The sequence below is a fragment of the Scaptodrosophila lebanonensis genome, unplaced genomic scaffold, assembly GCF_003285725.1.
Source record: "Scaptodrosophila lebanonensis strain 11010-0011.00,11010-0021.00 unplaced genomic scaffold, SlebRS2 tig00000001-arrow-pilon, whole genome shotgun sequence".
NCBI classification, from domain to species: domain Eukaryota; kingdom Metazoa; phylum Arthropoda; class Insecta; order Diptera; family Drosophilidae; genus Scaptodrosophila; species Scaptodrosophila lebanonensis.
Window position 1 is genome coordinate 8,099,898 of NW_022060529.1, and position 27,859 is coordinate 8,127,756.

At 33.5% G+C, this 27,859-nt stretch overlaps 2 protein-coding genes across 3 annotated transcripts in view; one reads left to right on the forward strand and one right to left on the reverse strand.

Moving 5' to 3' along the window:
- Positions 1-5,975: 5,975 nt before the first annotated feature.
- LOC115625582 (sestrin homolog) overlaps positions 5,976-27,859 on the reverse strand; it is a 34,101-nt gene continuing 12,217 nt past the window's right edge. Inside the window, exons 4-12 of one of the 2 annotated variants that reach the window (XM_030520689.1) lie at positions 21,882-23,190; positions 11,077-11,244; positions 8,620-8,802; positions 8,260-8,554; positions 8,121-8,204; positions 6,875-7,196; positions 6,631-6,814; positions 6,462-6,572; positions 5,976-6,386 (exon numbers count right to left, since the gene is read on the reverse strand). In XM_030520689.1, the coding sequence (XP_030376549.1) occupies positions 6,300-6,386; positions 6,462-6,572; positions 6,631-6,814; positions 6,875-7,196; positions 8,121-8,204; positions 8,260-8,554; positions 8,620-8,802; positions 11,077-11,244; positions 21,882-21,932 (1,485 nt within the window). In that variant the 5' untranslated portion in view covers positions 21,933-23,190 and the 3' untranslated portion in view covers positions 5,976-6,299. The remainder of the gene's footprint in view (positions 6,387-6,461; positions 6,573-6,630; positions 6,815-6,874; positions 7,197-8,120; positions 8,205-8,259; positions 8,555-8,619; positions 8,803-11,076; positions 11,245-21,881; positions 23,191-27,859) is intronic. The other variant, XM_030520699.1, reaches the window with a different exon arrangement.
- LOC115625591 (purine nucleoside phosphorylase 1) lies at positions 26,646-27,823 on the forward strand. Its single transcript, XM_030520710.1, has 2 exons — positions 26,646-27,177; positions 27,233-27,823. The coding sequence occupies exons 1-2, from the start codon at positions 26,723-26,725 to the stop codon at positions 27,735-27,737; spliced, it is 960 nt and encodes a 319-aa protein (XP_030376570.1). The 5' UTR covers positions 26,646-26,722; the 3' UTR covers positions 27,738-27,823.

Below are 27,859 nucleotides of genomic sequence, written 5' to 3' on the forward strand. Positions count from 1 at the left end.
GTCATTTTCCTTTTAAAGTTTATTTATGCAATTATAGTAGAGGTTTCTAATATCCTTGTCGCCATATCAAAAATGCGTTTAATCAACTCAATTTTAGTTTAATCAAATTTAAACAAATTTTCTAACTTTTTAACCATTGTTTAGTCAATTTAAGTAAATAATATTTAATCTATTGTAAAGGAAACCTATTGAAATTGTATCACAATTAAAATATACCTAATAAAATTGTATATACAAATATATTCATAGCATTAGTTTCATTGCCAGTCCAATGTTCGATAGCACCGTGATAAGATTAGAGGAAATGTGAATAAAACAACGATTTGGCGCTTGAGCTTTTATTTATCTACGCACATCAAAAGTTTCAAAAAAGATCGATTAATTTATGGTTACATGCATATTTCCTTAGATAGATAAATATTTCATTATATTGATAAATAGATACTTCATAATATTGATATTCATTGTGGATTATGTTTTACATTACATATATGTATATCTGTGGATTATGTGTTACTATATTGTAATGTATTTGTGGATATATGTATATTAATATTTTACTTATAAATATGCTTAAGCATATTAATGTTTATTTAAACATTCATATTGCCAAAATATATAACAAACGTTGCAGTTTGTTGCTCAATTACAGGCCAGCAAAGCTGTGGCTGCAGGCTGCGACATAGAAGTGCGACAACAGCGTGAGAGTCATACTGATAGGGCGTAACGAAAATTTGACACAGATTGGTGTCTTTTTCTTTATTTGCAAGTTACAAGATCAAGTTTGTTTTCAAATCTTGAAACAACAACAGTGAGAAAGTACTAACACTAGACAAGCAGTGCTAAACAGCGGAAAGCAGTGTAAACGACTACCGCTTCAAGCAGTATCTGTAGTCAAAGCAAGCGCAAGCGCCTAGTAATAGTTGGGATACACTAAAAATGCTATTTAATCTTAGATAAAAGGTAAACCCTCTATTTTTATAGCGAAAGATTCTTTAAAGTAAAGTAAAGATACTTTACTTTGTTTAGTTATTCACTTACAACCATTGACTCAAAAACGGCTACGGTTTTAAAAGTGGAAGAGTTTTAGCAACACTTAAGAGATTTTGATAAATATTTCATAATATTGATATTCATTGTGGATTATGTTTTACATTACATATGTGTTTGTGGATATATTATTCCTAAATAATTATTTAAACATTCATATTACCAATACGTACAGAAAGAAGCATCAATTGAAGGCTGGACTTAGTCAGAAATTAAATAAAAAAAGAAGTAAAAATTACTTATTGACTGAATATAAATGTGACATACATTATAAATAAATAGAGATAAGGAAATAAATAAATCTTGATATCGAAAGCTTCATTTCTTACTTTAAAGATAGTCCAACAAGGCTAGTCATATACTACACTCTGTAAAACTATTGAAGATCTAAAAGAAAAAAATTAAGCTCTACGAAAAGATTAAGTTTGGAAGCAAAGAAAATTTATTCACGAATGGATAGGATGAAAATACCAAATTATGCTTAAAATGAAATTTCACTAGAACAATTGGCATCAGACAATGTCGAATCAAGTCACCTTTACAAAATGCAAAAAGCTGTAGTCTAGGGGCTAGTAAGCAAGATAATTGATTCGCCAGATAAAAAGAATATATATCTCCATTATGCCTTTTCTGTTTCAGCACCTACGTACGAAACATTATTGTTGTGCATTTGGGATTATCTATTCAACATCAAATATTTGTTGATTGCCTGTAGTCCTAATAATATATAGTAATAAATACTATACATAGCTAATATTTGTTATGGCTTACAGATATTTTCTCTTGTTTGTTTCGGTTAATGTCTTACAAATCCCTCCTCTAACCATATTTGACTTGTGGAATACAATAATCTCCAAATTGATTCTTGAAAACGTATTCTCTTAATGTTTTATCAAAAATTAAATATTTAAAATATATATTTTCTAGAGCTCCTATGTAGCTACAGGAGATAGTACTTGTAAAGTTTCGTTTACCAATTTTTCCATTTGCTGCATTTTTATTTTTGCTTATTATTACTTTGCTAATTTTGCTTAATATTGATATTATATTGACTACTATAGGTATATAACCTTTAAAATGCTGTGGTACTGCATATACGAGTATACATATGTATAAATTGTAATATTAGCATATATTTGCTGTACGTATGGGATTATCTTCATAAAATACTGTCTTATAATAATTTAAATACATGATTTAAATTTTTAAATATATAAACTATATGTAATAACTTCTTATTGCTCGTGTAGAGTGAAGCTATATATTGATATATCTTTGCCTCTCCCGCTCATTATTGCAAACTACAGTTTAACATCAATTCGAACATTCAATGACTCGGAACATCTATTAACCGGGATACTGAGTGGTTAATTTTATACCACTATCATAAGTTCTATCATTTTAGCTCTAATCAAATCAAATCTCGTTATTTTCTTCCTGACTGATGATATCCCAGAATTGAATCAGATAATGCAGTCAAGCAATGTTCAGTTAGTTGTTCTTGGAAAACTACAATTGACCAATCAAGGTGCAGTTGTGTGAAAAACATATGTAAAAGTGATTTATTTAGTTCTTAATACTCTATTGAAGTAGCATGGAATTCCCAATTTATACGTTTATAAATTTCCTAATTTATCTTAATGCAAATTTGCCTTTTTTAGACTGACTTCTCTGGGTAAATAGTACATTTCTAAGTATTCTTTTATTTTTGAGAAACCATACTCAATATTTTTGGTATTGTTCGATTTCATGAAGAATTCTTAAAGTTCTTAATGACTTATACATACGAGTGCTTAAATGCCTATATAGTTCTTAAACCATATTAAATTCATGTTTATTCGTATTCATAGTTTTAAAATATATACATTGAGTACAAGTATATTAAATACGTAAGTTCCCAGTTTATTTGTCCAAATATCGCTCTTTGCGGCTAAATTCTAGATATGGACAGATTAATTTAATGAGTGGCATCAAAATGTTTTGTGTTTAACTCTACGGTGGTACTTTCTTTTTGAACTTTAATGGTGAGTTGTAAGTATTTCTTTCACCTGTACCCCTTTCACCTTATATTCATTCCAATATTCGAATAGCGCATTACCTCTAAAAGGAAACACTCTTCGATTATTTAAAGCATTTTAAAATAATTGAGGTATTGGAAACTCAACAAGAAAATAAAACAATAATATGTACAACTTTAAATTTAAATGCGTGGTTTCATTGTTTGTAGAATTTTATAGAAAACTATGTCGATTATGTAGATTTTAGTTTATATGTCATATACATATTTATGTTATTTCTATATGCCAAATACAAGTATATAAATACGCATCAGTATATGTATATATATTTGTCTTAATCACAATATTTGCCATTTTGGATTTATATATACAGTTTTCCTTACATTGCAGCGAAAAAGTACTGCTTCTTACTTATTCCTCTAAATTATTTGATTCATTTAGAAGTAAGTTTTTTGCTCGATTATTAAGAATTTAGGCCTTACAGACCCAATATGTGTAAGCATGTTTATGACATTAAGTCAGCATTGACGATGAAACCTGCCTAACGTTTAAAAGGAAACGCTGTCTTTGCCATTTTCGATTATAACAATTAAAAGTTAAAAACACATTTAAATGTCGTCTCAAACAAGTTGAAAAACTAATTTCGGGTGCCCCGACCTTCAAATACTCTCCATTTATGCGAATAATTATGAACTCACGTAAATTGCGTATGAACAGTCATGCTGATCAAGAATACATTTTTCATTTCCTGTAGACCTAATATACTCTTGTACCCTTCAGGTATAGAGTATAAAAATATATAACTATAAAATATAGCATATTCTTTGCACCACAACAATATAATTGATTGTAGAGTTTTATAAAAAACTAGGTAATGAATTTGTTTAAAATCGACATGTCTACGTACCGACAATTTATAAATAATAAAGTATGTATAGGTGTTTTTTTTTTTTTGTATAGATATATCCTTTTTAAATATCAAAACTCAAAACTAAATATTTTTTTAAAAAAGGCGCATTTATAAACTTAATGAAAAAGTCATTAAAAACAGTCCTTAAAATGCAGATGATTTTTTGATTAAAACCTAGTCTTATATGTATAGTATTATTATTTTGTTTGCATATATAGTTTTAAAGACAAAAAATTGTCCGTCTCTCTCTCTCTCTCTCCCTCTGATCTGGAGTTTTTTATATCTATAATAGAATTTCCATTGAATTAATTAACTGCGTTAAAAATGCGTTACAATAAACTAATATTTTCTCACGCGCAATTATATTTTTTGCTTATAATTAATGATGAACCATAATTTGAATGTTGCTAAAATGATTTCATCATTTTAAAAATTAAAAAAAATTAATAAAAACTCGATTTAAGAATACATATGTATGTATATTCATATATTTCTATCTAAATTAATTCTTGAAAGTAAAGACAAAAAATTACTATAACAACATCTTTCATATCCGAAAAAACATCATAGCCATAATAGTCATAAATACGTACAAAAAAGGTTGTTAGGGAGATACATAACATACATGCCAACATAACATTTAAGTTTAAAACGAATTGAAATCTTAATACATAAATGGGGTCTTGCATTCTTCTCCAATCCATTGAATCACTACTATTTTATCTGGAGGATTTAAAAATAATAAATAATGGTATGTTGGTATAAATGTGTATTTAATTTGATTTATGTGGGTCCAAAATGGACCTCGATTTTATGCATTGGACACGAAAAACGCAGTAGCTAAAATGAAGGCGTCGATGTATCTTCATTTTTACTTTTCCTAAATTTAAGAATAATGCTAAGATTTAAATGCTCGAAAAGTATTGTAATGTTTACTGTTGTAAGCTTCATAAATTTACTATTGAAATACAAATTACAATATTTTAGCAGCTGTGCAACATTGAACCAATGTTATTATATTTATTATTTGGCCACTTTTCATTTTTCCAAGATAATCGATGTTTATTCACATCCTTAATATAAACTCTTTATAATTTGTAGATACAAGCTCACAATTTATTTTAGAAAGGAAGTACTATTGAACGGAATGCTTTCTATACCATCTGGTTTTTCCCTCTTCTTTCTCCATAGTGTATTTGGCCAAAAAGGCCAATTATACTTTTAAAACCAAATTTCTGCGAACCAGAAATTTCTGATTGCATTAGAACTAGAAGTTTGCCAATGTCTTAATGGTGAATATTTGAATCTATAACCTTTTGCTCTGTCTTATATCAGAGTTATGTAAATTGACAAAATATCAAAGCAAACTATACAAATAATAGTGAGAATAACTTTTAGCACGTCCAAAAATAAATTATAGCCATATATGTCATAAATATATACAAGAAGGATTGTAGAAAATATGATTAACATAAATACCACTGTAACATTTAAGTTTAACACTAATGGAAAACCAATGGTATTTATGGGTTCTTGCATGCTTCTCCAATACATTTTTACAACCCGTCCAAATTTACCTGAAGATTTTAAGATATATACTATTTATTATTGGTGGTAATATTTTGTAATCTGATATACTTATTTAAAGGTATTCCTTTAAAACCTCCTTGGCTACACGTTTACTGGACAATTATAGACAAGCTCGATTTTTGCATTTAAATTCGTATATGATGGTTTGTTTTTATCCAAAACATTTATCGCTCCATTGCATTGTAAAAAATAAATACTACCATTTGTATTAAATATTTTGATGCTGAAGTAATAATAATTTCTTTATAATGATAATAATCGTAAAACACGAATGCAACGGCAACTGCAAATAAAAACCATAAATAAAATTGAAATAAGAAATAAATAAGTGCTCTCATATTTTATTTCTGTTGATAATTATTTGTATGTATAGTATATGTATATTTTTTTATTAACGTACATGCATGTAATTTTATTCTTTATTGTAGACATAGACTATTGAATTGATTTGAACACTTACGTATGTAAACACACATCGTATATAAAATATGACAGTTATGAAAAGTGGTTGGATCTAAAATTTTCTTTGACAATATGTATATTGTTGTTGTTGCTTGTTTATGTATGTGTGGTTATTACTTATATATATAGTATGTATGTAGGTATCCATTTACTATTGCACTAATCTCAAGTTAGCAGCGGCTTTTTGGATATTTATTATTTGTTCAGTATCTAGCTCAACAGTTTCAATATATTTTTTGTGTACATATTTATTTATTCACATTATGAGATCAAGTTATATAGCGCATTATCTCGCGCAGAGCATAGAGTAATTCGGCCTGATTACGGGCTTCCATTATCATTAGATTAACGTGAACCTGTAAGAAGAGCAACAGAAGGTTCTACAAGTATAATTATTATCCTTTTATATTTTTTATGTATGTATAACTAACCTTTTCACTGTCCTGCAGCTCAACGAGCACACTATCATAGTCCTTGGTTGTAATACGTTCGGGAAAACAACAGGCTGTCTTTATAAACATCTTCAATGGGCGCACCAATAGCTGCCGAATCCAAGAACCCCATTAGTTTCAACTTATTTATGTAGCTAGTTATAATTACCTGATTAACTTCTCCATAATCGTAATCGTCGTGGCGTATGCCATAGATGCATTGAATATAATTCCATATAGCGCGTCGAAACTTGGATGTGTCGACATTCTTAATACCACCCATTGTAAAATAGGTCAGATTGTAAGCAGCCAGAAACTTCTCGTCCAAATATCTGCCCACATCTTTATATAAACTGCAAGTCCAGCCATAATATAATGATTTAACTCCTATCAGATTAGAATGTTGCACTTACTCCTCTACCAGCGAGTAGCCGTGATCCTCCCAGGAGTAGTCTTGAATGCGAAATGTGTTTGGTATATTCTCAGCGCCACGACGTGCAAAGTCCTCATATACAAAATTTGGATCGTGCACGTAATGGGATATTATGTGGGGCACTGCCACAGTAGTCTCTGGTGTTACGGCCGCTAACTCGGCTGTTTGCATTTCCACATTTTTGAAACGATTGCTTAGCTCAGCTTCACTGCACTCGTCCTGTTTCTGGGACAGAACCTTCATGCGCTCCATCAACGTCTCCACAGAAATGCCATGTTGCTGAGGCTGTTGCTGGGACGTGGCTGAAAGTAAAATAATATTAGAAAACCAGCTAGAGCTTTGCATTAAGTTTCTTCAAGTACTATATAGCAATAATAGTTTCAAGAAGATATTTAAGATATTCTTGCACTATGCCTAGTTCAAGATTAATTAATTAATTAATTAAAGCATTGAAATAGCGCTTTGCAGCGGAGAAGGCTAAAAGTAAAATAATATTAGAAAACCAGCTAGAGCTTTGCATTAAGTTTCTTCAAGTACTATATAGCAATAATAGTTTCAAGAAGATATTTAATATATTCTTGCACTATGCCTAGTTCAAGATTAATTAATTAATTAATTAATCAATTAAAGCATTGAAATAGCGCTTTGCAGCGAATCGGTAATTGTTAAGTGTTTATCCCTAGACTGTTCTAAATAATTGATTTAGTTTAATTATCACTGTAGATGTACATATTGAAATATCCTTTCAGAATGTGTGCTCCGATTTTAAATCAATTGCCCATACATTTTCAAATGATTCCGCGTCCAAATCGGATCAGTTCAAAAGTGGCAAGCAATTATGCGAGTTTTGTGTTATTCATGAAAAATGTTGTTTATTCAGTTTCATTTGATATATATCTTTGAATGGTCTCTAGATAGTCGTTTTATTGAGTGTTATTTTATGCATCAAATTTCTGTGTCTAATAACATACATACAAGCGAAATAAGACAATTGGACTTTTTTTGTAGAAAATGAAATCTCTGTGATTCTAAATCATAGTGAACGTTACGACTGTCAATGAAGAAATTTTGCAGCTAAATTACTGCATTCTTAGAGACTTTGAAGCTCTGCTCATTCCAAACTTGGAACTGTTTGACAACTGCCAAGAGACTCTTTGACTATTAACTGTTTTGGCAAGGAAACAACTGTAGGATAAGTAATTAATTCTAAGGATAACACGACCTACCCAAATATCCATTGGCACTGCTTATGCCGAGCGCATCTGTTCCAATGTCGATATCAGTGTTGCTTTTGCTGGCATCGCGGTCCCCTATTGTAGGTGGTTTAGTTATTGTAATTGAAGACTATGTTAATGTTGTTCTCACCTATAAGAGATTTTTGTTGCTCCTGTTGCTGTTGCAGCAGAAACTGTTGTTGCTGATGTATGGGCGTTGTTGTGGTTTGGCGCGTGGCGACATCAGCACCAGCTGTCCTTCTTTCATTGGCTGGTGTCGCTTGCAGTGCTGATGCACTTTTCAATTTGGGACTAGACAGACCATCAAGCTTTTGTGTCAGGCCGCAGGAGAAAACAAACGATGACAGTGCATGGAAATGCGATAGCAAGACCATAGCATGCACCACCTCTGACAATGACCAGCTATTGTGGCCCTTCGTTAGGAGCTGTTAATAGCAGAGTATGGGTCAAAATTAAGCCATATGTTCGACATATATATGTACTTATGTACCTCGATATGTTCCTTTCGCAAAAGCCAAGGTCGATGGGCTAATATCTTATTTATGTCGTATATGGCACGTAATTTGGCGGGAATGAAGTCCAAACCATTCAACCATTCACAGTTGCCGCCCTGATTGATGAACTCTTTCTCGTAGCGTTTCACCAGATAGGGGCACTGATGGCGTGCAGCTGCCTGCAGAAAAATAAATAAGAAATGGAAAAAGCGTTTAGCACTCAATCTGACGGAGAATCTTTGGCTAAAATTATTCAGAATTGCGTAAGATGTTTTGTAACCTTGGCCTTAGAACAGAAAAAAAGAGCATTTGAAAAACAGCACAAGCATTCCAAAGCATGGCACTGGAACTCAAATGTGTGTGTTTTTTCTCAATAAAAATAAATTAATACAAGTATGCTCAAAAGTTTGACCCTTGTCAAAAATTGAGCCACAAACAAATACGCGAATGCCCGTTGCCTGTACGAGTGTGGATTTGGGTATGCCTATGGAAATACAAGTAGTCTCTCATGGTGTGCGCCATTGGGTGTGTGGATGCCCCCTAGAAGAATATGTACAAAACCTGAAAAAGTGCTAAAAATATGTTTACGCTTTTTAGTCGTCTGTGTGAGTGTGTGACCCAGAACGACACACACACACACATACATACAAAGATATTTAAATGCCTAGACCATTGTTTTGATTTGCTTCTTGTTTGTCATGGTTGTGCGCATTGCTCTATTGTTGTTGTTGTTGTTGTTGCTGCTGTTGTTGTTGCTGTTGTGGTTGTTGTCGTTTTCGCCGTCGTTGGCGCTGCGTCATTAATGAGGCTTGTACCATAATCATGCCATGCCCTGACATGCCATCGTAAATCTTAAATAATTCTACATTTCTATGACTGGGTGCCCCTCTTTCAGAAAAGGCATACATATTGGATGCAATTCTGGTCGGCTCTCGATTACGCTGCATTATCTCGTTTCTTTGATCTCCCACACCAGATAAGTATTAGGGAATCGTCCTATTGAATACAGCAACCGAATAACCCGGAAACAATAGAAAGTTGAGTCACCAAACTAATTGTGCAGGTTCTTCTAAGCAAACACATTTTTCTTCTAAACTGTACTAGGGTTTCTCGAGGTGGAATCAACAAATTCAGCCAGTAGTTCTTTCAGATGTGTATAAGCTGACGATATTTTTCCCTTTTGTTATTTAAGTAACTATTTGACACGTGAGACTGATGTCAGATTCTGTTATCAATTTAAGAGCATTTCGATAGCTCCAAATGATTATAAATTGTTTCTTTAACATTTAATTAAGGTTTAACCTTCGTTTTTTGCTGCTTTTTAAAAAGCAACTGAAGAACAACAAATATTACAGAACAATATAAAGAAGCAAAATGATATGCCTATAAGTGTGTTAAAAATTACATGTGGTTTTGTTGCCTCCAAACTTGCTACCTAACATCTAAACAAATTTTGAAAATGTTTAAGTTTTTCAAGTTGTCGCAAAGTTTAATCGGATATGAAAATAGGTATGCTTAGAGCGGTATGTTCTAAGAACATTACGGTTCCATATATTACAGCGCATCCATTGGACTCATTTCTGTGTGAGTAAATGCGCAAATCGTCCCCAATTTGTTGGCATGCGTATGAATGAATGTGTTTATTATTTTCGAGAAAATAAAACCAAAGACCCGAAACAGCAAAAGGCAAGTCCCATTGAATATATACACTCATATATTTCGTCTATTTTATGATTATTGCACATACTAAAAGCAATAATTTATTCGAGAGTGCGTTTTAGTTTTGTTGCACGCACCAATGAACAGAGGGACCTGGCCACAGCCCCGACGCATTTTCTGACACAAGTACATACTGACTATGCGAGTTCGGTTACAACATTGCAAGGTAAGCGCTACCCTTTGAGGCTATACTTTGAACCCGATTTGGATTAAATATATTTCATTTAATTTGTATTTATAGCATGTTTGTACATAAAACTGACTGATAGGCAATCAACTGAGAGAGCTAAGGAGATTTTACATGATGTAACAAATTATAGATATTGGCTCTTCAAATGGGGAAGAGGAACTTTAAAAATGTTAATTTTCAATCCACCCACTTCAAACTTGATTTGTCTGCTCTATGAATGCCTAAAAAAGGTATCTCAAACCCCCTATCCAAGACATACCAAATCCAAAATATTGTGCGGTTTAGTAGTTATTTGTATAACACTTGTCTCTTAATCGATATTAAATTTAAAAAGTCTTTTGATTACTTTGTTCACAGCTAGAAAGAGATTGAAGTACTCTACGTATATTTTCAAGGATCACAGATTCAAGCTTTTAACTTCGTTTTGTTTTCGAATTCCGCTCGACTGGGCGATAGTAGTATGATTTAATAAATAATTTAGTAATCTTTTGTGTTAAGCGGTTATTATTGTTATTGCTTAGAAGCTAACTGATTTACTACTTACAATTATCGCCAAATAGTATCTATAATCATAGGGCAAAGGTCCATCACCTTTCATTATAAAATTCTGCGTACGCAGAAAATGATCACGAAATAGCGGATGATATCCAATCACCTGCGTAACCTGATCAAAATCATCGAGATCATCCATTTCAAAGTCTTTTGCAGGCAACTGAAAAAACAACAAAAGAACAAAAATAAAATAAAATCAATTGGGTTGCACAAAATAATAATAATTGTTTTAGGACAACTTTAAATGCAGACTATTGAGCAGCCATCAACACCCAAACCCGACATAACTTGTATTAATGAATTGCTGTTGTCCTTGATCATATATTCACTCGCAAGTGACGCAGCTGCATTGCTGAGATATGGGGGAAACAATGCATATTGTTTAGTTTGTGCAGAGTTTAATTAATACTGCAAAACATGCAGGCCAAGGATTTATCTGACTCCTCCACTCGTTGCTTGAAAGCTGGCAAGCTCTAATTGGAATTTACGCTGCAATGCACTTAAGCCAAGTGCGACTGGGCTAAGTGGACCAGCCTTAGCATGACACCATTGTCAAAAAAGAGGCTGGAAAATTGTAATTGAATTTGTGTATAAGCCCTACATTGTTAGGCCAAACACAGTTCCCCTTGTTTCAAGCTAACCAATTAGGATGACGAAGTGTGATAAAAATGTCCACAGCCTTATTTCGACAAAGGACTTATGCATAAAATCAATAAGATTAAATATTAATATAATAGCATAGTTGTCAACCTGTTGAGGGCAGTTGAGGAAACTGCAAAGAAATCTGAATTATGCTGGGGATGAGATGAGATAAGGGAAGAGCAAGAAGAACAAGAGCAACTAAAGCTGCAATACATCTTGATAAAAAACCAAAGAAGACAACTTCGAATAATTTGTCGTAGCGCAGAAAATAGGATATTGGTGGACCAGAATTCGATTTCACTAATATGCTGGCATGCGTTTAGGAAACAGAATTAAGGGTCAGTTTTGCTAAGTATGGTGTTTATACATAGTCGCACTTACTATATATCATCTATTTTTAATAAATAAGTAAAATCAAGTACGAAATATTAAGAAACTTTGACTCGATTATTTCTTTTCTATTTTCTAACACTTTCCCATCCAAAAGAAGCAATTCAGTGCGAGGTTAAAAAGATTTTTTGAAAATAGTGATGGCAATGGATGTTGGATGTCATTGAAATTTAATATCTGAAGTATTATTATTATAAAAGTAATTCCTTATCTACTTATAGCTTGATAACATTTCTAAAAGCCGACCCAAAGCTCTTCTAATAATACTACACACTTTAGACGTTTCTAAAATAACTCTATGCGCTCAAAACTAGGGCGTTGTTATTAAGCGTTCAATGACTTTTCAGTTTACTATCTTTTATTTCTTGCCAGACGTTGTTTTTTCGCTTCTCTTAGTTGCTTGATAGTGCCGCGTTCGCATGTACTTAGTATAGCTATAAATACATAAGTGTGTATGTATTTATGTAGTCGTGAAGTTGTTCTGTGCTTATAATCAGTGGGATGCTTATCGCTTAATTTAGACACTACTATGTATATAGTTCAGTATATATCACATGAAAATAGTCATAGTAATAATTTGCACTTGAGTAATCCAAAGTATCTCTAATGTGTCAACTTATATACTATAGATGATCTTCGCAGAAAAATGGGCATAACTCTCCGAAACTAGAACTCAAGTTATTATATTTATGCCTATTTATACTCGTACCAGCACTCTTAGTTCCTTCCGAACTATTGTCTACTGAAGTCTGGAAGTGACTTAAATACTATAAGAACTTACAAATATCACATCTTAATCATAACCCCTTTGACATTTTTTAAACTCCAAATTATATGCATAATAATGACGAAATAAAGAAAGCGAAATGAAATCAAAACAATTTATTTGTACGAGTATTCTTCATTTAGAAATAAAATATTTGGTTACGTTATCTAAATAAAGATAAACATTTTCAGTACTATGTTGGACTTTTGCATTGCTCTTTCCTATCACAGCTAGAAGATATATTGAGCCGACTTTGATAAATCTGTAGATTATGGTGAGAAAGTATACAAAAATCATAAATACCAAATTTGTTGAAGATATTTTGAAGGTATTCTACTAAGTCTGATTTTTCCATCGATTGGTCCAATGGCAGCAACATAAAATAATAATGAGGCTATATATGTGTGGTAATAAAAAAGCTTCGTATATGGATAAGACACGTCTAGATACCAAGTTTGGTGTGACTGGGTGTAATGGTTAAGAAGTTCTCGACGCTCATATGGACGAACTGATCGACAGAAGATTGAATGCTGGACAAACGGACATGTCTCTATCTACTTGTCTAGTCGTGCTGATCGTACAAGTATTTGGATCTCCAACAGGGGGTCTGCCACGCCTCCATCATCACTGTTGGATAGATTTGCAAAAAAAAAAAAAAACAGTCGTACACCTTAAAAAAAAAAGTTTTACTATCAAATATAAGATGATTTGTTTTTCAGTACATTAATTTAAAACTACTCATTAGGAAATTTTATTTATGAAGAAAATTTGTGGAATAGCTACACGTTTTTCTGCGATTTTTTTAAAATTCAGTTGACATATTTTGGTAGCCAACATTAGACAGGTTAATTGATAGACTTGCGATACACATACAAAAGTCATCATTAATCAATGTGATTTATAGGCAACTCACTATTTTAATGCAAATGTGACTAAAGTTGAAGCTGCACAAGTCGCCGTAAATAAATATGTAAATCAAATTAAAAGCGATTTGTGGTTGTTTTTTTTCTTCATCTTTTAAAAACAAACTAAAACTGCTGTTAAACATATAAATGGAATAGAAATTTTGGCAACAACGGCGCCGAATTTCAATGTGAAGCGGTTTCTGAGCTAGTTGAGCCATATTTAGATATCAACTAAAGCAAAACAAAGTCGCAAAGCCAGCGACGAAAACAACAAAATCCAAGATAAATGACGCTCAAGAGTTGACACGCGTCAGGTGTGACAATGCTTTTTGGGTTGATTCCACTAAAGCTGTTGTTGTTTTTGTTGAAAAATATACCATACCGTATATTATACTTTGTATATATCTATAAAAAAAACTGCTGCTACCTGTTAAAAGCAACAGCTTTAAATTGACAGGTCTTTAGGTGGCGGTGGTAGCGCCACTGGCAGTACAAATGAGCATTTAAAAAATGACATATGTTATTGGCGCTTCGATTTATCGAAACCCCAAATGACAGCGACAACAACCATATAATGCCATTTGGCATGCAAATTGTGGAGCGGAGAAAAAAAAACAAACAAAACAAAGCAATAATTAATAACAAAGGAAAATGAATAAGAAGCAAATACGCTAATCACGGCGTATGAGTAATAAATGTTGTTCAACCTTTAACTTGACATTTCAGCCAAGCCCACAAGCTTTGTTCAAATGAATTTTTCCCTCCCAGCATTAATTGTGCATCACGAAAACCACTACGACAACGTCAACTGGAATCTATGAAAATATAGAAAAATTGGTGCACACCACACAACACACACCCACCCACTCGATCAACATATAGAAAACCTGTTCAAAAGGCAAACTTGTTTGACGATTTACGATTTACGTTTGTGGATCGATCGGGCACGGCTATAAAGTGTTTCTAATGTTGCTTAGGCCAAGTTTAGTGCAGAGCCGACCAACCGAGCGTGTAAACTATTTTCTAATGCTTATGGTGTTTGCTTCTTTTTCGTGCTCAAAAACTAGTTGCACAGCATGGCGTATACTTGATAAGTTTGTTTGTATGTTTGTTTGTTGTTAATTAATACAATATACATCCACTTAGACTTGACTGCCTACACGGCAATCTGGTTTTTGCATTTCGTCGCGATGTTTTTATTATTATTAGTATTATAATTTTATAATCATTATTATCAATCTCAAATCAATTTCAGTTTTAGTTTCGAAGGCACAAAAAATGCAGCTAGACTTAAAGGTTCTTAGGGTGATCAACAAACGACTTAGTTAATTCTAGAAACATAATGTATATCACGAGGAAACTAATAAAATGTTTGTCCATATTACAAAAAATTGTTTCCGAATTTATTCCCAAGGAGGAAGCTCTCTAAAATTGTAAACATGTTCAAACATTTCAGCAGCTTTTGTAATATTTAAATGCTTTTGTGAGGCGTGCATAAAATTACAATTGCAGGCGGGAAAGACACGCATAGAGTATCAAAAACTATAACAGCGAGTGGAAATCTAACAGAAGGCAATAAAAATAACAAACCAAATGAAATAAGAAGCAATTTAAGTGGAGGTCAGTGTGCGACTACGTCTTTATTGGAGGAAGTGGCGTCGCCGTTTTACGCCCGTAACTCGTGACGGAGCATAATTTGTCTCTTCATTGCTGTATTGTGACGAACAGCAAGCAAGCACTCAGAGACATACATATGTACTATGTCCGTTCGTATGCACATATATATGTATATACATATGTGTTTAATTCATGCATAAATTAAAGCATAATTGAGTGGGTAGCCGTATATTAAATAATAATAACAATAATGGTAATCAAAAGTTTAGGCACGAAAGAACTGAATGAATAAAGTAACTTCAACAACAGATTCCAAATATTAATTATTTGATGAGGTTTTTCAATATTCCTTAAGGAAAGAACTGCTGGTGGAGCTACTATTGCACATAAAACCACATAGGATCTCTGTCTTCTCTTCTAGACTCTCTCATTAATATTCAATTTATTATATATTTTCGGCAAGCGGTGGAGAAGAGTTCAGTTTATTGTTTGCCGCATTTTTTCCTCATGTTTTATCTGCCCACTGAGTTCATGTTGTTTTGACTTAACAGTTTTTATCTAGAGTGGGCGAAGGGGTTTTTATGCAGAACAGAAAATGTCTACATATGTATGTATGTATATACAAAAAAGCTGTTGTCAGAGTTTCACGTGCAATGTCAACATTGGCCTAAACAATTTAAAACAAAGGTTGATAAACAAGCAAATAAATTTAAAAACAAAAAAAAATTAAATGAGAATGCTAAAAAATAGAAATGACAAATAAGTAGTCAGTAAGTTGGCAAACAAGCGAGGTGGGGAAACACGGCAGGTGTTAGCAATGCAAACTATACAAAGGAAAACATTTTTTATTTGTTATACATACATAGTTGTAGTTGTGGCTGTTGCTATACGAATTTTTTGTGTCATATTTAATAACAGCAGCAACAACAACAGGAACAGCAAGTCGGACAAAAACAAGACGAATCAAGCAGGCGGCACTATGCAGTTAAATGAGTGTCTACTTAACGGCAACGTGTCTAGACACGATAAACCACATGCACACCTATACACACACACACACGCACGCACACATTCTCGCATATATCTATCTATACATACATTTGTACGTATGTATGTACATATATACATAGTTAAGCATATGTGTTTGTATGATCGTACGTGTGTATATTGTGTTTTAGTTTTATTGTATTTTGCACTTGACGTGCAGCATATTTAATTAGTGTTGTTGATTGTTTATAGCTATGTAAGTGGTAATGGTTTGCATTTTTTGCACAAATTTACATACCCTCACTGTATTTATGTATGTACATACATATGTATATACGTATGTATGTATGCATGCACTATATACATACATATAGTATGTCTAACACATACATATGCATAGATTTGTACATACATATGTATGTATGTATTTGTATTTATGTAAATGTGATGACGCACTTGGCGCGTTTCAATAAATTCCTCATCGAGTCAACCCCAAACCCAATCAACATTTCATTTGCATTTTCATTTTCCAGTCCTATATGAAATAAATAATTATGGAATGCTAGTCAAGTTTTTTTTTATATTTTCTCAACTAAACTTGTTGAAGTAAATTAATATAAGAAAATAATTACGAAAGGACGACAACGCTAACCGGTTGAAAAAAATCACTGGATTAGTGGAATCTGGAATATGATTGCATATCTACATACAAGTATGTATGTATTTACATTTGTCCTAAGCTAAAAGTTTATTTGACACAAAATTTTCTAAATTGTAATCAAATTCCTTCATGTTCAACTTTGAAAACGTTTCAACCATACAAACTAGGGATGACGAAGCTGGAAAGTAGAGTTGGCTTATTCATATACTGAAAAATTCGTATATTGGATGATTTTTCTTAATTAGATGAGAAAAGAAATGTTAAAAAGAAGTTCAAATTGAAAACTAATGATGATAACTATATATGTACATATTTTATTATGTCAGATCCTGCTGATTATGATAAAGATAACGGCACTTTTATCCTTTCCATGTGTGTATTTATACTGAGAATAAAACTATAGTATAAATTAATTTTTTGTAATTGAATTGGAATTTTCAATTTTGATCGATCTCTGTTGCTTACTCATTAGAATGTGTTTGGTTTGACAAAAAATATTTCAGTTTGGAACTATTTATTTATTTACTACAAGTATATATGAACATATGTATGAATATAGATGTACGCAAAGAGCCATGTTGACCAACAGCACGCTCAATGAATAATTGTTATTAAATGTGTGAAGGTCTGTATGTCTATGTGTTCTATTCGTTGATAAAATAGAAAGAATTAAAGCCCAAAGCCAAAACAGTGGCAATAAACATAAACACACACACAAAGACAAGACAAGGGCAGCAACAACAAATAAATTATCGCTGGTCTTATATGCAAGTATACATACATACTTGTATGTACATACACACATCCATCGACACACATACATACATACCTACACACATGAGTCCAATTGTATTTATAGGACAGGCAATATAATGTCTAGTATGTAATTTTGTGTGTACTCATGTCTTTGGCTGTTCGCTGACTGATAAGATTTATTGATAAGGCGGCAAGCGACAATGCAAAATATAATTGTTTCCATTTTAACTGAAAAGCGGGCAAATTACAATGTGTACTGAAACTTCTATGTATTTGTTTGTTTGCTTTCCTGCTAGACTGATTACAGAATGATGCGATATGTTTGTATAGTTTTATTGCAATTCGATTGCAACTGTGTCATTGCAGTAATGTTATGCAAATAATGCAATTAAAATCTTTACAACTGCTCATTAACTTCACAGCTTATGCAACAAAAAATTAAAACAAAAAGAAACAGCACGTGTATTGCACAAACCCTCAAACATACAAACATGCGTACATTAATTGGCAAATGCTTGGCAAAAAAAAAAAACAAAAAAAAAAATGGCAATTCAACGCAAGGTTAATGAACTGCTAACACATCGGCCCGATAGGCGTTTAAATATAAAATGCTTTAGTATAAGCTACGCATTTTTCTTGATATTTATATTTTATATAATGACAAATGCCTATCTGACATTTATGAACTTGCGTTAAGTGTTAAAAATAAACAAATTTGAGTCTAAAGTGGACGTCCGTATGACGCACCGAAGCCTTTATACCTAGGAGCACAAATTCCTTGATTTGACAATACGACTATTTTGTGCACGCTTTTGCCATTAATTTGTCAAAAACAACTCTATTATAAATGTTTATGTTTATAGTGTGGAAAACTACAATTTTCAAATATATCCAAAAATACAAACAGCTGCCATTTTATAACATTTTAAGTGATCTTGTTCTTGTGCATTAGACTTCCGCATTTGCAATGCAAAATTGGCCGGCCATACAAAAAGCTGGCAACTATTATTAGTTGTTGGTCTTGTTGTTTTTGTGCATCTATGCGGAAATTAGACATTTTCGACAAAAGTCTCTCCATTTCTATGTGCAGCGAAATGCGATAAAATCATAATTACTCGCTCTGCATTTTAAAATCTGACTTAGCCAATCACAATCACAGTCACAGTCGCAGTCACAGTCGCAGTCACAGTCGCAGTCACTCTCACCCTCTTGGCCAACAAACGGCAAAAAACCGAAAACGAAACAAAGTCAAAAGTCTCTTTGGCCATTTGCCAAATGAACGCACATCTGTTTATTCAAAACGTTCCCATGGCGTACTGGCTGCTGTGTATTTTTATACAATTTAATTTTATTGCGTAAATAAAATTTTTTCGCCTGCTGCTCTTCATTGTGTTCTATTTATGACCAACAGCAAGGGTTGCCACAAAAGTGGTCACATTTTTCAGTTTTCTTATTTAAGTTCCTAACAAAATATCGCATCCGCGATTTAGCGGACTTCAAATGCTTCAATCTATTCTTTTTATTTTTAAAAAATTACAAGCATTTCAATCGCTTGGTTTGTCATTTATGTACTAGTTGCCTTTTTTAATAAATTTGTATCAAAGTTATATATGTTTATCAGCTTGTAAGTTGATTTTTGATGCCATTTTGTTTTCCATTTCATAAAATATATAGAAATGTTTACTTTAAAAAAGTAATAGTTCAGCTAATTCAGTGATGTGTGTCGAAGCAAAATATTGTTACTGGGTCGAAGATATGGAAGTCTCAAATGTTGTTGTTAAAATGTATAGAAATGATGGGAAACATTGACAATCAAGGATTTTATGTTGCTTTTTTACATCACGATTTATCACATTAATTCTTAAATATCAAAACTCTGCACATGAAAACTTTTACTTATGCTGATGTTTCGGAATAAAAACAGGACGAAAACAAATCGAAGTGAATGAAATATTGCCAATGATTCTGCTCGGCAGCAATCGGCGCAAACTTTTGAACTAACCCAGTTGAGAACATTCAATAAGATGTGTGTGCTGTTGACATTTTGATAGTGCGACGCGTTCTATATTTGACTTCAATCAACAGCCATGCAGCTGGTCAGTCCACCAGTCTGATTGAAGCAATGAAATGCGCATCATGCAAGGAGGATATACATATACGTTTATATAGAGGAGTACATATGCCCTATATTATACATACACATACTATATGTATATCGCTTATTTATAACTGCAAGTGAGTAATTTATTTGCGAGCTGTTCAACTGAAACATATGTATGTATGTCTTTTGCACACATTGGGCAATAGAAATGATTCTGAATTTGTTTCTCAGTTATCAGAATATAAAGTTCAATTGATTTATTTAATTGATAATAACCAGCAAGCACTACCTTGCGACTTGTCTATTAGGTATTTACAACCAAATGCGCTAATGCAAATGCAACAGCAGTACATTTAATCAAATATATTAGAGTTTGTTGTTTTTTGTAGACCTAAGCCATTTTGAATGTTTTTCTACAACAGTTCTCGACGCAATAGTCTGGGCATTAACAAGTGGCTGATTAGGTGCCCTAGTTTTGAACAAAGCAACTGGGAATATACATAAAAAAAGCAACAGAATTATTATAAAAATAGTAGAGTATAGTTTCATTGTTTGTTATCTTTTTTATGACTATACATGTATGACTATACTTGTATGCTGTTGCTGGTTTTTTTATTATTTATATGATTATCGTAGACAGCAAAAATAAGTACTAAAATGTTGTGCAAATAAGAATGGCATTATAACTGAGTTGAGAAATTTTTCAAACAGAACACACACTATTGAACGAAAATTGTTTTGTGTTCGTTTTTCCAAAAGCTAGTGTTTGCCTGACTTTTTCATTAATGAGAGAATTACCAGCTTTATTAAAATTTCCGTTCTTCTATTGGTAAAAGGTTGCTTTGAAAAGTTGGTCCTGTGTCGAACACCAAATTTATTTAATTAGCAAAAATTTACGCTCTACATGTGAGTTTGCACCACTTCTACAAACTCGCAAAATTCCATCCAACAACAACCTATGCTACCTATGTATGTTTGTATGTTGGCATGGCTACTTTTATATCCCTATTATATGTATATGTATATTCTCATTATTTTCATAGTGTGTGGTTATCTTGAATATTTCAATGTCTGTTGCAATAAAAACGTATGGAAGTTGCAAACGTTAGAATTAATTTAATTTCATTTGAATTTTTATATAGAGTGCTGGCCTTAACAGAGAGCTAACTACGAGGGGAGCAAAGAAATCTACGCATCTTATTTGTTTTTATGAATATTTGAAAAGGCAATTATAATTTAAGATTAAAGTATGCATATTGTACTCGAGTCAGAGCGAGTCAGACTGAAACAAAGCTCTTTGTTTTATTCAACATAAAACAATAACATAATGGCAATAAACACGTACCGATAGGTATTAACATTTTAATTGTAATACAGCTAACAGTTCAACTCTTTACAGGAAAGCTTTTGCAAGTTGTTAGGTGCCTGCAAAAGCTTTGTTTTAACCTAACGGTAGAAAATAAAGGAAATGATTTTTTTCAATCTATTCGTTTCCAAAAGCTTGAAAAAAACGTTTCCGTTTGAAATGAAATCAATTATTTATAGTCTATGGATAACACACATACTATAAGTATGTCCTCGCAACCAATTACGATAAGTTCGAGATAAACATCTCTCTGGCTCTCTCTTCATTAATATGTTCTCAGTAGTACGAATCCTCTGCTATTTGCTCTTTTCATTAATAACAGATAGGCTTCTTTATTAAAATAGTTTGGTAAAAGATTTGCCAACAATGAAAAAGTGGAGCTTGCTATTAATGGCTTTTTTTTTGAGAGCTCGACGTTTCTCGCAATAAACAGGGCACCAAAGCCATTGAAAGGTGTTACAAGCTAACAGGGAGCTATGAGTATGTAAATGAAATGAAAATAATTTTTTTTTGCTTTTTTTATTGTTAGGTCGGGTAATTATGGTACTACCCAACTTTGTGAATGCACATATGTTGTAATTGTGTTTATGTAGGCTCTTTACTTACATCTTGTGAGATTTGTCCCATATCCGCGTAATAATCAACAGCGTAGTACATTGGTAGTGTGTGTGTGTGTGTGTGTGTGTCTGTGTTTGAGTGCAAAAGCTGATCTGATGTGCAGTTTTACAATAATACCAACAGTATCAACAACAAAATACGAGTTTCTGTTGTGCGTTGTGTTTTACTTTTTTCTCAAAAAGCTTGCTGCTGCAACCTCAAAAGTGGAGCAACAACTTATCTGGCCACAACCTGAAGGAGGCTCGCTCCGTTGGCGCTGCAGCAGTTTACAAAACCAGATTTTGTGTTGGCTTTTTTTTTTCTTTTTGTTACTGTAGTTTCAATATTCGGCACACGTTGCAATTCAGGGTCTCTTGCTTTTCACTTGTTTGAATTACTTGCTGTTGTTGCTTATTTTGTTAGCTTGCAGTTTGCAGTCGTTGCTGTTGCTGTTGTTGTTGTTGTTGCTGCTCTTGCGACTGTTGCTATTGCTGCGGTTGTCAGGGCAATTAAAGCGTTGCGGTTAGCGCTGCAACAGGCTATCCGTCCAAACAGACCACTAAGCTTTTAGGCTAACTGCACTTGTCATTTGTTAGACTAGCTAGCTAAGTAGCTCGGTGGGTGTGCGCGTGTATGTGTGTTAGACTGTGTGTGTGCAGACTTAGTTACCAACGGCTGTTTTGAATCCTCAGACAGAGCCACTGCCAAATCTCAAATGGAGGCTCAACCAGTCGTCACTTTTTTTCTTTTTTTTTGGTTTAATGCACAATATCTTGTCGAGTTTTACACACTGATCTATGTATGTATGTACACGTATGTATATTTGCTATTGTCACCGTTAACGTTGTAGTTGCTGCTGCTGCTGCTGCTGCTGCTGCTGTGGCTGCTGTTGTATGTTGAGTTTGATGCAAGTCGATTGTATTTGTCGTTGTCTTGGATTGTGGTTCAGACGTTTGTACGTGTGACTATGATGCCTTATTTTGTTGTACGCAAGTCTGCGAAGTTGTTGTTGTTGTTGCTGTACAATTGCTGATGCTGCTGACGTAGTCGTTTGTTGTTGCTTGCTGTTGTGTTTATTGTTGGCTTTCATTTGTGATATCTACAAAGTTTTTTGCGTGGATTTTTCAGAGGCGAAACTTTTTCGATTCGACTTCACAAAATTTTATGCTCTTAAACTGTTATTTTTGCACTCGAGCTGCACTTGTTTTTTGCTTTATTTGATGTAAAAAGTTCTTAATAGCCCAGACTGCACGTCTGTTTGTCAAATTGTTAATAAAACTAAAAAATACTTTGGATACTTTCATTCAGCGAGTTTGAACTGAAAAGTGAAAAGAAAATCAAATAAATATAATTTAAAAACAAATAGTAAAATTAAAATTGTTGTTTAAGGGGGGGGAACTAAATGTCTAGCTCCAAAACATTAACACAAATAAGGGCACCATGCTGTGTTTGATTTTGAAATGAAATCTGTACAAACCTAAAAACTTTTTGATCATTTTACCCTAAATATAAGCATGAATCTCGATTAAATATATATAAACAATATATATTTATAAACAAGAAATCAATAAAATTCCATAATGTAGAACATTCACCCAAGGTTGATCGCAAGAATGCTTAATGAATTCCAGAACGTTATTTAAAAGACAAGCCATTCTTGGAAACTGAAGTAACCACTTCCACTTATCAGAGATAACAAACTAATGTACCCCTTTGGAAAGAGGTACAATGGAAGTGTGCCAAAAATATGTTAGCTGTTGGCATACAGTTTCAATTAACATCCAAATGCCAGTCAAAACATTGAGCAAAAAGTTGCACGAGCACAAAATATGGCAATGCCAAAAATAAAAGGCAAAATAAAAGTAAACAAATAAATAATAAAAGGTCGGGGGGGAAACGAGAAGCGAAACAAAAATTTCAACACAATATTGGACGTAAGTGGTGCTCTTCCTTGATTGCAAATTAAAAAAAAAAAGAGGCAACAGTATTCGTAATGTGGAAGGCAAACAAAATTTTTGGCATATAAACGAAAAATGCTAAACAAATACTTAGAGTCGCTGCTCATGAAAACACAAAACACGCCTTAAATGTCTGAAAGGCGCTTACCAACAACAAGTAAAACCGTAGAAACGAGCTAAAAATTTTGCATATCGTTTCGCAGACTCAACAGGGAGTGCACATATATGGAGTAGACAAACAGTCAGACATGTTTCCCCCATACACACCTACCACACATACACATTATACTACCTGATAGTGTACATAAAGAAGTTTTAATACTCTCTACCTAAAAGGTGCAAGAGTACTCGTATGATAGGTTTTGTGCAAAGTGAAATTCTTTGTACTAGGAATTACAAACTGAGGCCCCAAAAACAATACACTCTACACTTTTCAGAGCAGGGTATAAAAATGGCGCCTGTTTTTTAAAATCATTTCTAGCTTGTAGTTCATGGAGCGGTGATATCTATCTGAGACGTTTTCATCGCCTTGCCTATGGTTCTAATAACGTCAACAAATGAATTACAAAACGTAATACATAAACAACGAACGTGACTTTGTTGGCGGCTCGGAAAAAACAACGAAAATGAAAAAAAAAAAAAAACAATAGCAGCCATATCACAATAACAACAACTACGTCATCCATTTAGCTGTGGCTACAACAACATCGAGTGCATTCAATGGGCAAAGGTATTGTATTTCCTTTTTTCCATGTTCATTTTCGTAATTTGTTTGCCATTTGATAACTTATAATTTTATCGTACTATGAAAAAGTTCGCTCTGTGCATGATAAATAATTAACCGACATGTTCAAAGTCGAGCTACCTGTGGTTTGGGCCTACCTTGCTGTGGTTACAACAAAAACAATATGAAGTTTTCTACTATGATTGAGCTGCGAACCTGTTGTTGACAGATAGGCGGCGGGCACTCCAAACCAACATTTGAAGACCAACAACAAACAGTTAATAAACGTACTAATTCAGTTGTAGAAATAAATGGGGCAATCCTTTATTCGGTTTGTTAGAATTATTGTAAGAATTGTGCCAGTGCACTAGAATAGTTTTTATTAAATGACTTATCGATAGGTGTATATACGAAACAAATCAGAATAGTTTGAAAGAAGCAGTTAAGTTGCTGTATAATAGAAATTATTTAAACAATATATTGTAACCAAACTAAATATTTAACAATGATTGTAAACAGAAAATTAAAATTTTGATTAAATAATGCACGATGCATTTAAAAAATAATTTATGCATATGATCAATGAAAAAACTTCAACAAATCCAACTCAGATCCATTTAAGGCGAAATAGTGCGTTATAATAACGAACGTGTGGTTGACTTTTATATGGCAACATTTTTTGTAGGGGGGCAACCGTCCCACTAAACGTTGAATTTAATATTAATATTATTATTATGGATCCATTTATCATTCAACTTTCGAGTACACTATAACATTTTATTTATAATTGGAAACATTTGAACATTTTTTAGAAACTTAAGGCATACGAATCATAACTTCGGATAACCAGCAAAACTATTTTTCTAAAGGTGAGTTAAATACTCATACTTTTGACCTCCGCAGCTATTTAACTAAAATGAACTTTGTTGTACCAATCATTCCGATGACAATTAATTATTTATAGGTACTATAACAAAACTTATAAATACCAAATCCTTTTACGAAATCTTTTAGTCAACCTACAACTGACTTTTAAATCAGAACTGTAATATTAAAAATGCGAAACACAATTTTAAAAAAGGACTCTGTTTGAAGGGCAAACTTACAATGCAATATGAACTAAAAATACACAGCATGGCGCCTTGCTGTGCTGGAATTCCAGCAAAATTATATTGTGCTATACATTTTTATGGCAATTGTCAAGCGTTTACAAAAGGATTGCCCTTTTTATGAAGAACGTAGAATTGTAAAGAGGTATAGCAACAAAATTGGTCTGAAAAACAATTCACAAGCAAATAAATAAATAAAAACAAATTTTCCGCCTCATGTTTATTTTGTGGACAACAACTTAACCTGAAAAGCACAAATTGCAAGGTAACCATGTAGTAGAAAAATTTACTTCATTTGAAATTCCTTTAAGCAACTCAAATGATGATTGGCCTTAATTAAGTTTGACACTAAATAATTATTTGCAATTAAGTATGCATAATTAAGAAGTGGGAGCTTAAAAGTCGAATTTCAACTGGATTATGTAAGCTGAATTGTAAAATTTATAAGCATAAAAAATGCTTCTATATGCTACATAAATTTTAGGATGTATACGAGTATTAAGAACGAACAACTCTCCCTCTCTCTTCTCTTGTCTTAGGTGCAAATATAGTTGGCAAACATTGTATATCTGAGTGATGAATGTTCTATTCCAATAAAATACTTGGGTTTTTATTTTAATTTCTACACTTGTTGTACATATAGATGGAGAATATCTTAATGTGGGGGGCACCCGACTTTAGCTTTTCCATCTGTTATAGGAGATGGTACTGATAGAAGCACTTGAGCTCAATATTGATTATCAAAACTAGAAATTCTACAGGTTGGACACTATAAGTCATATATTCGGAGACATAGGGATAAGCTAGCGAAGAAGTAAGTCACAGACAAAGACATGGCCGTAGCGAGGGGGGTGCAAATCAATAATCAATTCATAATGTTTAGTGTGTATTTAGCTCAATGGTCTTCACAATATTTGACGAAATGATAAATTTGAATATTGTGTCAAATTCAAGTTAATCTATTATGTGATTTCTAACATCAACGAATATTCCTCTTCACTTATTGTGCACCAGCGGGGCTCCATTCGGACAAAACGAGTAATTGTGTATTGTTCGACAATGTGTTCACCCGGCTGTTGCACAAATAAACGAGTTTCCAAGCTTAGAAAGACAGTAGATGATGACGCGCCTCCGAAATTAATTGTACCAACACCACAAAGCCTACTCTATAGCTATGAGGCTTGTCAGGAAGCCGCCGATTTCATTACAAAGAACTCGGAAACTCGTCCGAAGTTTGGCATAATATGTGGATCGGGTCTTAACGCACTAGCTGAGATGCTGGAGAACCCGATGGTCTTTCCATTCGCAGACATACCCCATTTCGTAGAGCCAGATGAAGATCATCCGGGCAAAGTATTCGTGGGTACTCTAAGAGGTGCTACAGTTATGGCTATACAAGGACGATTTCAGCTCTACGAGGGCTACACAATGGCTAAAAGCGTAATGCCTGTACGTGTCATGAAGCTCTGTGGTGTCGAGTATCTGTTTAGCACGAATGCGGCCAGCGCAACCAAGTATGCTAAATATATTTAAAATAAAGTATAGCATCTAAAATAGAGTACATTATAGTCCGCAGTACGGAGTCGGTGACATTATGCTGTTGCGGGATCATATAAATCTGGCATATTTACTAACGGGTGTTTCCCCACTGCATGGGCCCAACGAGAAACGCTTTGGTACCCGCTTTCCCGTGCTGGTGGATGCCTACGATCCGACCTTGATTGAAAAAGCCTTGGGGATCAGCAATACTCTGGGCCTGGAGGACCATGTACATGTGGGCATTTACTCATGCCTGGGCGGCCCTTTCTACGAGACCGTGGCCGAGCAAAACGTTCTACAGTTATTCGGCACCGACGCAGTCGGCATGTCGACGGTGCACGAAGTGATTACGGCCCGCCACTGCAATATAAAGGTATTTGCTTTCAGCATAATCACCTCCACCGCCCTGGACTCAGAGGGCAAAACGGAACATCACATGAGTATTTCAGAAGTCACCCATGTTACCAAATTGCGGCAACAGGCCTATTGTGAACTAATCGCACGCCTCATCTATGAGGTGCAGAATGCGGCGTAAAAGGAGGATGGCACGTGGATGCATTTTGGGAATTAAAACGATTGAGTAAACAAATAAAATTCAAGCGTAATTAAATTGATTTCAAATCAAATTGAATTTAAAATAAAATGCTTATTTAACTA